At 67.6% G+C, this 11,647-nt stretch overlaps 1 protein-coding gene across 4 annotated transcripts; it reads right to left on the bottom strand.

Annotated features, from left to right (window-relative positions):
* Window positions 1-248: 248 nt before the first annotated feature.
* On the bottom strand, window positions 249-10,680 carry ITGA2B (integrin subunit alpha 2b; the record flags this gene model as incomplete). Of its 4 annotated transcripts, XM_080360012.1 has the most annotated exons (30): window positions 249-727; window positions 936-1,058; window positions 1,135-1,242; window positions 1,443-1,556; window positions 1,664-1,759; window positions 1,845-1,997; window positions 2,085-2,187; window positions 2,258-2,332; window positions 2,425-2,504; window positions 2,593-2,685; window positions 3,189-3,336; window positions 3,410-3,480; window positions 4,352-4,471; window positions 4,869-5,020; window positions 5,109-5,164; window positions 6,113-6,217; window positions 6,301-6,346; window positions 6,430-6,612; window positions 7,113-7,321; window positions 7,431-7,483; window positions 7,962-8,021; window positions 8,125-8,168; window positions 8,569-8,616; window positions 8,712-8,840; window positions 8,996-9,041; window positions 9,762-9,811; window positions 9,881-10,046; window positions 10,136-10,233; window positions 10,312-10,442; window positions 10,532-10,680. In XM_080360012.1, 30 exons carry the CDS (start codon window positions 10,678-10,680, stop codon window positions 632-634), a joined length of 3,105 nt encoding a protein of 1,034 aa, XP_080216138.1. In that variant the 3' UTR covers window positions 249-631. The 4 variants fall into 4 exon arrangements, with proteins under 4 accessions (XP_080216138.1, XP_080216139.1, XP_080216140.1 ...); XM_080360013.1 differs by lacking the exon at window positions 1,135-1,242; XM_080360014.1 differs by lacking the exon at window positions 10,312-10,442 and having other exon boundaries at window positions 10,532-10,663.
* Between the last annotated feature and the right edge of the window lie 967 nt (window positions 10,681-11,647).

Below are 11,647 nucleotides of genomic sequence, written 5' to 3'. Positions count from 1 at the left end.
CATCCCCACCATGTACCCATCCCTGGGACGCCCCGAGCAACGGGACCGGGACTTGGTATCGGCATCGGCATCCCCCACTGACCCTCGTGTCCCCACCGTATCAGCACCAGCAGGGCTGGTGCAAAGGCACACGAGGTCCCCAAAAGACACACGGGGTCCCAAAAGGCACGTGGGGTCCCCAAAAGGCAAACCTGGTCCCTGTTCACCCCCAGTGTCACCCCACAGGAACCACCATGGTGCCAGGCAGAGATTTATTGTCCAGGGGCAGCAGTGGGGGCAGGACCCCATGGGCACCCAGGGGTGCTGAGGACATGGGGGTAATGGGGACACGGGTGATGTGCCCCATGGGCACCCAGGGGTGCTGGGAACATGGGTGATGTGTCCCATGGGCACCCAAGGGTGCTGGGGACATGGGGGTAATGGGGACATGGGTGATGTGCCACATGGACACTCAGGGATGCTGAGGACATAGGGGTGATAGGGACATGGGTCCTGTGTCCCATGGGCACCCGGGGGTGCTGGAAACGTGGGTCCTGCACCCCATGGGCACCCAGGGGTGCTGGGGGACATGTGGACTGGGACAGGGGACATGCCATGGGGTGGGGGCACAGGGGGGCCCCGGGGCACCCCACTAGCCCTGGGCACCCTCTGGCTCCTGCGCCTGGCTGGGTGTCAGCTCCTGCGTGTCCTCCTCGGTGAGTGGCCGTGTCCTCTTGAAGAAACCCATCTGGGGGAGGGACACGGTGACAGCCGAGCCACCGGGGACACTACAGCATCACCCCAGGGGACACCACAGCATCACCCCAGGCACTGCCCCCCATTCTGCACTCCCAGGGCTGGATCTCCCATTTCCTGAGTCACTCCAGTGCCACTGGGGTCCCACCACCGTGGCAAGTGTCACTGGTGTCCCCAGTGTCCCCCTGCCATCCACTCACCTTCCACATGAGGAGGATGAGGAGGGTGAGGAGCAGGAGCCCAGCAAGGGCCCCCAGCACCACCCACTGCACCGGCACAGTCCCCTCGCCCCCGGGAGTGGCGCGAACCACCTCGGTGACAGCCTGCAAAGGACAGGTGTGTGACATGGCTGCCACCACAGCCTGTCCCCGTGTCCCCCTGTGCCCGTGCCAGCCCTACCGCGGCCTCCCCGGTGGGCAGGACGCGGGGCTGCACGCGGTACGGCATGGCCGAGGTGTTGAACCAGGCGTGCGACTGGATGAGGAACTGCTGCAGGAGGTGCTCCGGCTGGGGACAGACATGGGGACATGTGGGGACATGTTGGGGACACGTGCGGATGTGGCATCAAGGGTACTGGCAGCCAACGGGGCACCCATCTCCCTGTACATCCCCATGGCTGCTTCCCATAGGTGCCCAGGGACCAGCATGCAGGAGGGGGACACCCTGGGGACACGCGCCACTCCCGTGTCCCCAAGAGGGGACAGTACCTGCTGCAGGGTGTCCATCCAGAGCAGGGCGCGGACGCTCACCAGCACCCGCTGGTCCTTGGCCAGGGTGGGCACCCAGCAGGTGACACCCACACACGGGGTGTTGCTGCAGCCCTGCGAGACATCCGGGTGTCACTGTGACTCCCACCCCAGCACGCTGGGGGGCACCCGCAGCCCCTGCACCCGTCCTGGGGTGCAGGTCCCCAGGAGCACCCGCTCACCACGGCCACGGGCTCCTCCAGCTCCGCCACCTCCCTGCGCTCCCGCCCGTGGGTGCCATTGCGGGGTGCTGCGCCCGTGGGCCGCGGCATCTCCAGCTGCAAGGAGATAAGGCGGGGGGGACATCACCGCGGCACCCACCCAGCACCTATTGGGGGTTCAGCTCCCCTGGCAGCACCCTACCTGCTCGGCGTTGAGGCCGGGGGGGTCAGTGCAGCTCACCTCCCCCTCGGTGTCCAGCTCCAGCAGGTAGAGCAGGACACGGCCACCCAGCTGGTTGGGGACAGCGAGGAGCAGGGTGACCCCGCTGACAGTGCTGGGACCCTTGTTGTGGAGCTGCAGGAGGATGGTGAGGTGACACCGGGGAGGGGACAAGGGGACAAGGAGACAGTCACTAGGGCACCCATGGGTGCAGCACCCAACCTGGTAGACGTGCTCCACCCTGATGCCGTGGTCCTCGGGGCGCCGGCTGCCCTCTGCCCTGTGCCAGCTCGCAGGCAGCACCGTGGTGGCAGGAAGGGACGTGCTGGCAGGAGAGGGGGTGTCAGTGTCACCCCGTGTCCCCCCCAGCCCTCTGTGTCCCCCCAGCCCCTCACCCCCGCAGCTCCATCTCCGCCTGCACCTCCACGGGCACGGTCACCGACACGTTGGCAGGGCTGGGGCTGTTCATGCTGTGGGGACACCAAGGGGTGAGTCTGGGGACACGCTGAGGCCACCAAGTCCTCAACACTGGGCAGGGGACAGGGGGTTGTCACAGAGTCACCTGCGCAGCTGGAGCTGGAAGGTGATGGTGTCACCCATGTCCTCCAGCCTGGACACACTCAGCTCCATGTCCACGGTGACCTGGGGGGACAGCGGGACAGGGGTTGACTGGCCAACACCAGCCCCACCGCCAGGGTGATGGGCATGGGGGGACACCCCAACCCCTTACTTGCGCCCCCGCTTTCATGGGGTTCCCCAGCTCGCACAGCACCACCTGGCTCCCGTTCTCCTTGCGGGGGTTGCAGTTCAGCTTCTCCTGTCCCTGCAGGGGGGGGACACAGCGGGGGGGACACATCAGGGACGCTAACATTCACCAGCCACCCTGGGGACCTGCATGGTCCAAGGGCAGGATGTGACCCCCCCGCCCCGGCACCCTTTGTCAGGCACCCACACAAAGGATGACGGCCACCAAGGGCAGGATGTGACCCCTTATCCCCAGCACTCCCTGGCACCCACCACCCTTGGGCACCCACATGCAGGGTGACAGTCACCAAGGGCAGGATGTGACCACCCATCCCCAGCACCCCCTGGCACCCACCACCCTTGGGCACCCACATGCAGGGTGACAGTCACCAAGGGCAGGATGTGACCTCCCATCCCCAGCATCCCCTGGCACCCATCACCCTTGGGCACCCACATGATGAGTGATGGACACCCAGGGCAGGATGTGACCCCCCATCTCCATCACCCCCTGGCACCCACCACCCTTGGGCACCCACATGCAGGGTGATGGCCACCCAGGGCAGGATGTGACCCCACACCCACCGGGATGCTGCTGCGTGCCGCCTGGTAGTGGGTGCCGGGGGGCAGCTGCACCCGCAGTTCGGTTTCAAAGGCACCTTCGCCCATGTTGCCGGCGACCACGCTCAGCACCAGCCCGGCCTCCGCCCCCATCAACAGGGCTCTGCTGGGCCTGGGGGGACACGGGGACACGGTCAGCACCCGGGGGACAGCGGGGACCCCCCCTCGCCCAGGTGGGTGCTCACGTGTGGGCGGCCAGGCGGAGGTCGGGGACGCAGAGGTTGTCATCGCCGCAGTCCTCCAGGATGATGTGGGTCTGGGGGGGACAAGGGGGGACAGGGGGACAGCGTGGGAGGGGTGGGATGGGGAGGCATTGGGGACAATGGGAGGTACAGAGGGGACATTGTGGGGAGGGACTGGGGACGGCAGGGAAGGACAGATGCCAGGGGGACACTGGGGACAGTGCGGGGTACAGAGGAATTGGGGACAAGAAGGGGTACTGAGGGGACATTCCAGGGAGAGATTTGGGACAGTGGGGTGTACAGAGGGGACATTGTGGGGAGGGCTTGGGGACAGTGGGAGGTACTCAGGGGACATTCCAGGGAGGGACTGGGGACAACAAGGGATACTGGGGGGACATCTCAGTGGTACAGGGGGAGATAGTGTGGGGACATCCTGGGGAGGGATTTGGGACAACAAGGGATACTGGGGGACATCCCAGGGAAGGGTTTGGGACAACAGGGTGTACTGAGGGGACATCCTAGAGGGGTACTGGGGACAATGGAAGGTACTGGGGGGCCACGCTGGAGAGATTGGGGATGGGAGTGGGGTACAGAGGGGACATCCCAGGGAGAGGCTGGTGACAGAGGCTGGTAGCGAGGGGACATCCCAAGGAGGAAACAGGGACAACAGGAGGGGACATCATGGGGAGGGGTTGGGGACAGCAGGGTGAGTAGGAAACATATCCCACAGCAGGATTGGGGACAGTGTGGGGACTGGAGGGACAACCTGAGGGAGGGAGCAGTGACAGGGAGGGAGATGGGGGGGACATCACACGGGGACACTGGGGACAGCGGGGAGCACATGGGCTGTGTCCCAGGGAGGGGTTGGGGACACTGGGGACAGGCTGGGGACCAGCCCAGCCCAGATCACCGCAGCGATGTCCCCAGCTCAGCCGTGTCACCTACCTGCGCCTGCACCAGGGTGTCCCCATAGAGCACCAGCCCCGGGGACCCCTCCGGGGGGGACAGTGACAGCCGCAGGCTCAGGGCCACCGGGCTCAGCTTGTCCTTGAACTCGGTCTCAGCCTGGGGACACCCGCGGGCAGAGCACAATGCTGTCCCCAGCCCTGTCCCCAGCCCTGTCCCCATCCTGCCTGGAAATGACACTGTCCCCAACCCTGTCCCCCCATCCACTTGGCTGAGGACAATACTGTTCCCATCTCTGTCCCCAGCCTGGCTGGGGGCAACACTCTTCTCATCCATGTCCCCATCCTCTCTGGCTGGGGACACTATTGTCCCCATCCATGTCCCCATGCCAGCTGGGGATGCCACTGTCCCCATCCTGGCTGCAGATGCCAACTGTCCCCATCCCAGTCCCCCACCCTCCTGGGTATGCCACTGTCCCCACCCCTGCCCCCCACCCTCCGGGGCTGAGGACCCCGCTGTCCCCACTGTCCCAGCCCACGCTGTCCTGTCCCCATACCCGCAGGAAGGCGGTGAGGTTGTGGCACTGGGGGGGTGTCCCCGGCGCCAGCGCCAGTGTCCCCTGCCACACCGGCTGGTGGCCCTGCAGCAGCAGGACCCGCCGGGACAGTTTGGGCTTCAGCCGGTCCAGCTGCAGCTCCGCATCGAGGCCTGGCAGGGGACACCGGGCAGGGGACACATGGCACCGGTGCCACCCCTGGTGCCACCCATTGTCCCCCCGGGTGACGCTGGCACTCACGGACGCTCGGCGGGAGGCGCTGGCCCGTCACGCTGACACACAGCACCACGGGGAAGCTGCGGTGGGGACAGCACCCAGGGGTGCTCAGGGACCTGCTGCCACCCCAGGGCGATGTCCCCGCAACAGTGGTCCCCATAGTGGTGTCCCCATGGCAGTGTCCCCACTGTGGTGTCCCCATGGCAGTGTCCCCATGGCGGTGTCCCCACAACAGTGTCCCCACAGTGGTGTCCCCACAGCGGTGTCCCCACAGTGGTGTCACCACTACAGTGTCCCCATGGTGCTGCCCCCATGGCAGTGTCCCCACAGCAGTGTCCCCACAGTTCTGTCCCCACAGTGCTGTCCCCACGGCAGTGTCCCCATAGTGGTGTCACCACTGCAGTGTCCCCATGGTGGTGTCTCCATGGCAGTGTCCCCATGGCGGTGTCCCCACAGTGGTGTCCCCATGGCGGTGTGTCCCCATGGTGCTGTCCCCATGGCAGTGTCCCCACAGCGGTGTCCCCACAGTGCTGTCCCCACAGCAGTGTCCCCACAGTGGTGTCACCACTGCAGTGTCCCCGTGGTGCTGTCCCCATGGCAGTGTCCCCACAGCGGTGTCCCCACAGTGCTGGCCCCACAGAGGTGTCCCCACAGTGGTGTCACCACTGCAGTGTCCCCATGGTGGTGTCCCCACGGCAGTGTCCCCACAGTGGTGTCCCCATGGCTGTGTCCCCATGGCGGTGCCCCCATGGCAGTGTCCCCACAGTGATGTCCCCATGGCGGTGTCCCCATGGCAGTGATCCCACAGCGGTGTCCCCACAGTGGTGTCACCACTGCAGTGTCCCCATGGTGGTGTCCCCACGGCAGTGTCCCCACAGTGGTGTCCCCATGGCTGTGTCCCCATGGCGGTGCCCCCATGGCAGTGTCCCCACAGTGATGTCCCCACAGCGGTGTCCCCATGGCAGTGACCCCACAGCGGTGTCCCCATGGCAGTGTCCCCGCAGCAGTGTCCCCACCCCATGGCTCACCAGCTGACGCGGGTGCTGGACCCGGGCAGGACACACGCCAGGATCTCAGGGTTCAGCCCATCGGGGACACTCAGCTGAGTCCGGGCCACCACCACAGGTTGTCCCCTGCGGGTGACAGAGCTCAGGTGCCAGGGGACCCGGGCAGGGACACCCACCCTGCCACCAGAGCCGCCGGGACGGTCACTCACCGGTACACAGCCACCCCGGCCGCCCCGTACGCCCCCACCAGCAGATCTGCGGGGACAAGGACAAGCAGGGGGTGGGTGACGGGGCGGGTGGCGCTGGGGTGACACGGGGGTGCCGCGGGGTGGCCGTACCCGGGTAGCCGTTGCCGTCCAGGTCGGTGGCCCCGCGCAGGGCGAAGCCGAAGGCGGCGGGGCCGGGGAAGGGGCTGCCCAGGCGCTGGGTGGGCAGCGGGGACAGCCCCTCGCTCTGCCCGCGGAAGATGAGGACCTGCCCGCTGCCACCGTCACCCCCCTGCGGGGCACCCACCGCCACGTCTGGGGACACACGGGGACATCAGCACCCACCAGCTGACCCGACCCAGCACTGACACCACCTGGCTGTTCCTGCCTCAGTTTCCCCAATGGTTTATTTAGAGCTGGGGAGTCTGGCTTGTCCCCTGGCACAGCCCCCCATCCTCACTGCCACTGTCACCCCAGCGAGGCACCCACCACCACATCTGGGGACACATGGGGACATGAGCGCTCAAGGGCTGCCACATCCTGGCACTTCCACCCACCCAGATACTGCTGCCTCAGTTTCCCCAATGGCTTAGAGCAAGCACTGGGGGCTCTGGCATGTCCCCTGTCACAGCCCCCCTTCCACTGCCACTGTCACCCCCTAGTGGGTCACCCTCCACCACATCTGGGGACACGAGCGCCCACGAGCTGCCCCATCCCAGCACCGCCGCCCACCCAGGTGCTCCTGCCTCAGTTTCCCCGATGGTTTATTCAGACCGGGGTGTCCCCAACACCCCCCCGTGCCACCCCGCTGTTACCGCCGTAGCCGTCCTTGTCCAGGTCCCCCAGGCTGGCGATGGCAGCGGCAAAGCGGCCATAGGGGTGGGTGCCTGTCAGGGTCTGGGGGGGCCCGGCCAGGGGCCGCTGTCCCCCCCCCAGGTAGAGATAGAGGCGCCCCAGCTCGCTGCGCTGCCCGTCGGGGCACCGGGCCAGGTACAGGGGGGCACCCACCAGCACGTCGTCGTGCCTGCAGGGGCGAGTTTGGGGACTTGGTGGCACGCAGGGGTGTCCTGGGTGGGGGGCAGCACCCTAGGGTGCCCCCAGGGGGTTGGGGGGCGCACAGTCCTGGTTCTCACCCGTCCCCGTTGACATCAGCCACGGCCACCGTGTGCCCGAAGTACGATGCCACCTGCAAAGGGTGTGGGGTGGCACCGGGGGGGCAGCGTGGGGTGCGGTGGGTGGGGAGAGGGGGCAGTTGGGTGCTGGGGTGGACAGTGGGTGCTGGGTGCTCTGGGGTGAGGGTGCAGGGGCGCTGTGGGGCACTGGGGGGGCAACTGTGGGGTGACAGGGTGCTGGGAAGGGTGACAGTGGGCAGCAGGGAGCCAAGGGGTGCTGGGAGCGGGCAGTGGGGTGGGGGGGCACTGGGGGCCATGGGATGGACACTGGGGGGTGTAGGGTGTGGGGCAGGGTGTGGGGCAGGGTGCTGGGGGTGCAGGGTGCTGGGGGTGCAGGATGTGGGGCAGGGTGCGGGGCAGGGTGTGGGGCAGGGTGCTGGGGGTGCAGGGTGTGGGGCAGGGTGTGGGGCAGGGTGTGGGGCAGGGTGCTGGGGGTGCAGGGTGTGGGGCAGGGTGTGGGGCAGGGTGCTGGGGTGCCGCTGTGGGGGGTACCTGCTCGCTGGCCATTCCCTGCAGCCGGCGCATGGTCACCCCCACGCTGAAAATCTCCACCTGCCCAGAGTGGCATCAGGTCCCGTCCCCGTCCCCATCCTGGGGTGTCACAGCGTTGTCCCCACCACCCGTCACCCCTGCACAGCCAGCGGGTGCCACTCACCTCGCCCCTCGTGTTCCTCTTGTTGGGAACTCCCACCACGTACTCTGTGGTGAACAAAGGTCCTGAGTGCCCCAGTGTGGCACCGGGGGGACATGGGGACACTGGGGTGGGCACAGAGATACCCCTGGTACTGGGGTGGGCAAGGGGAAACGGGGACACCCCTGTCACTGGGCTTGGCAGGGGGACATGGGAACACCCCTGTCACTGCGGTGGGCATGGGGACACCCCTGACACCAGGGTGGGCACAGAGATACCCTTGGCACCGGGGTGGACAGGGGGACATGGGGACGCCCCTGGCGCTGGGGTGGGCAGGGGGACACGGGCACAGACAGGACTCCTGAGCTGGAACAAGCCGTGTTCCCAAGCCCTTGGGAGGGGACCCCGGAGCCCAGGGGTGCCTGAGACCTGTCCCCCCACAACCGGCCCTGGCCCCCCTGCCCGTACCTTTCGTTTTGGCATCATCATCAAACTCGCCCACGGCCACCGCGTACCCTGCAGAGATATGGCCCCGGTGACCCCCACTGTGCCCCCCGGCAGGAGCCACGGTGGGGCTGGGCTGCCCCCCTGTCCCCCTAGCCCCTGCTCACCCCGGTACCCGTCCTTGTAGTCCTCAGACACCGGCTGCCCCGTGGGGCGTCCCGGGGCCCCCGGCCACAGCAGCGACTGGCCGTGGAAGCGAGTCAGGATGGCATCGAGCTCCACCGAGTACAGCAGCCCTGGGGCACCGGGGGACACCGGCGCTCACTGGGTGGGCACTTGCTGGGCCCCACCCGGGCTGCCAGTGCCACTGCGGGTGGCATCTATGGGGTGTCCCGTGCTGGGTGTCACCGCTGTGCCCACCCAAAGTGAGGACCCGGGCAGTGGGACTCACCCATGAAGTAGTAACCGCCGGGGGCACCCAGCACCAGCCGGCCGTCCTGCGGGAACAGTGGTGTCAGCGCCACCCCGGGGCACTCCTCCATGGCACCCCCACCCCAGAATCCATCCCCCAGCCTAGTACCCCCCACCCTGGTATCCCCCACCCTGGTATCCCCCACCCCAACACACTCATCCAGCATCCCCCTCCATAGCACCCCAATCCTGGGGCACCCCCACCCTGCTACCCCCCACCCCAGCATCTCCCACCCTGAGACTCTCATCCAACAACCCCCTCCATGGCACCCCACCCCGGGCCACCCCCTCTATGGCACTCCCACCTTGGGGCATCCCCCACTCCAGCATCTCCCACCCCATCACCCCCATCCAGCATCCTCCACCCTGGCATCTCCCACCCCAGTTTCTTCCACCTTAGCACCCCCACCCCGAGACCCTCATCCAACATTCCCCTCCATGGCACCCCACCCCGGGCCACCCCCTCTATGGCACTCCCACCTTGGAGCATCCCCCACCCCAGCATCTCCCACCCCATCACCCCCATCCAGCATCCTCCACCCTGGCATCTCCCACCCCAGTTTCTCCCACCTTAGCAACCCCACCCCAGCACCCCCCACCCTGGCACCCCCATCTAATATCCCCGTCCCTGATACCCCCACCTCAGCATCCCCCCACTCAGCATCCCCACCCGGGTACCACCCCGGCCCCCCCCTCTGCATCCCCACGGGCGTCCCCGGGGGCACCCGCCCCAGCACCCATCTCACCGGGGTGACGGCCGCGCTGAACCCGATCTCGCAGTAGCGCTTGTCGTAGGCTGCGGGCGCAGGGCAGGGTCAGCCCGGCCAGGGTGGGGGGCACCCACCCCCCTCCCCCCAAAACTCACAGTAGTTGCTCTCGCGGTAGGTGCTGGCCATGATCTGGTCGCGACAGGGCGAGTACCAGGCGACGCGCTGCAGCCCGGGGGCACCCACGAAACAGGCGCCCGTGGGGGTGCGGAAAGCCTCGTCATGGCCCTCCATGGCGTTCCAGTGCTGCAGGGGGGCGCAGGCCTGGCCGCGGGGACGGGGACAGGGTGGGTGCCCACCCCGCTGCCACCCAAGGGTGCCCACCCACCCGCACACCCACTGGGTGCACCCACCACCAGTTTGCCGTCCCAGCTGGTGACCGTCGCCCCCAGCCACTGGTGCGACTTGTAGGTGTGGAGCTCCAAGGAGTGTTGGGTCTCGGTCTCGTCTCCTGGGGGGTGCGAGATGGGGAGCGTGTGGGGTCGGTGACCCCCCCGCACCCACCCAGCACCCCACGGCACCCACGTACCCGCAGTGTCCACGGGGAGGGGGCGGCACGGGGGGTCTCCGGGGGGCCAGGAGCAGAGGAAGACGGCGCCGGGTTGAGTCACCCCGGGCTGGGAGGTGTTGGCGCGGGGAGCCCCCACCGCCACGCTGGGCCTGGGGGCAGAGCGGGGGTCGGGGGGCGTACGGGTGTCAGGTGGGGGTACGGGTGCCACGTCTGGTCCCAGCACCCCCCTGTCCCCTACCTGCCCTCCGTCATGTGGAAATCCAGGGCGAAGCCAAAATAGCTGCCGGGGGGTCCCTCGTACACGGTGGGGGGGTCCTGGAGGAGCCCCAGGGTGGGGGCCAAGCGCAGACCCCCCAGGAGCAGCAGGGACAGGGCAGCAGCCCCCATGGTCACCCTGAAACGCGGCCACCAGCCCCAGCACAGCCTGTCCCAGCGTGTCCCCTCCTTATCTCAGGGGACGCAGCTGGGGACGGGGATGGGGACACAGGAAGGGCCCCCCCGTGGGCACAACCGCTCCTGCCAGGGAGCCAAATGGGTGCGGGGACGCAGGGGGGGACGTGCAGCTTTTGGCCAAGGGACGGAGGTGACCGGCCCGGCTGGCAGAGCCGGGGGTGGGGGGCATGAGGTGACAGTGCCGGGGGGCACACAGGGAGGGGTTGTGGGGGACACGATGTGGCAGGAGGTGACACCACAGCCTGTGCCCCCCACCAAACCCAGCCCCATATCTGGGGGTGCAGGCGGCTGCGGCCCAGGCAGCGGAAACACGGCAGGGAGGGGGAACAGCCACAGGGCAGGGGGGGCTGGTCATTGTCCCCAAGGTCCCCTGGGCAGGCGGGGTGGGGGACGCCTGGGTCCCAGTAGTGTGGTCACCAAACTGCCCCCCCTTCCCAGGGCAGGGACACCCCGAAACCCGCTCTGGGGAGGGAGGGGGGGCAGCAAGCAGCGGTGTCTGCAGGGACACGGCTGTGGAGGGCAGACGGTGACAGTGCCAGCGTGGGGGGACAGTGCACAAGGGGGCTCCGTGTCCTCAGAACAATGGCCCCCCCATGTCACATCGTGTCTCTGGTACCTGCCACAAAACCCAAGTGTCCCCTTGAGCTTAATCCACTTGGGGTTAATTGAAATGTGCTTAATTAAGGCCACTGAAGCTGCCAGGAGCTCCTCTCGCCCCCCTGGAGTTGGGGACATGGGGACAGGAGCATCTGGCTGTGCGCGGGCGCCCCCCCGCCCCGAAACAGGCCGCTCATCCTTCTTTATTATATATTTTAATATCTGATAACTTCTTCCAGCTCCTCTGAAGAAACAGGATGAGGGGCCCAGGTGAACAGCTGCAGGTGGGACCCGGGAGGTCCCT

This window comes from Nesoenas mayeri (assembly GCF_963082525.1).
Source record: "Nesoenas mayeri genome assembly, chromosome: 26".
In the NCBI taxonomy this organism is placed as follows: Eukaryota; Metazoa; Chordata; class Aves; order Columbiformes; family Columbidae; genus Nesoenas; species Nesoenas mayeri.
Note: the sequence above shows the minus strand (reverse complement) of the source record. Positions and strands in the feature narration are given on the sequence as shown.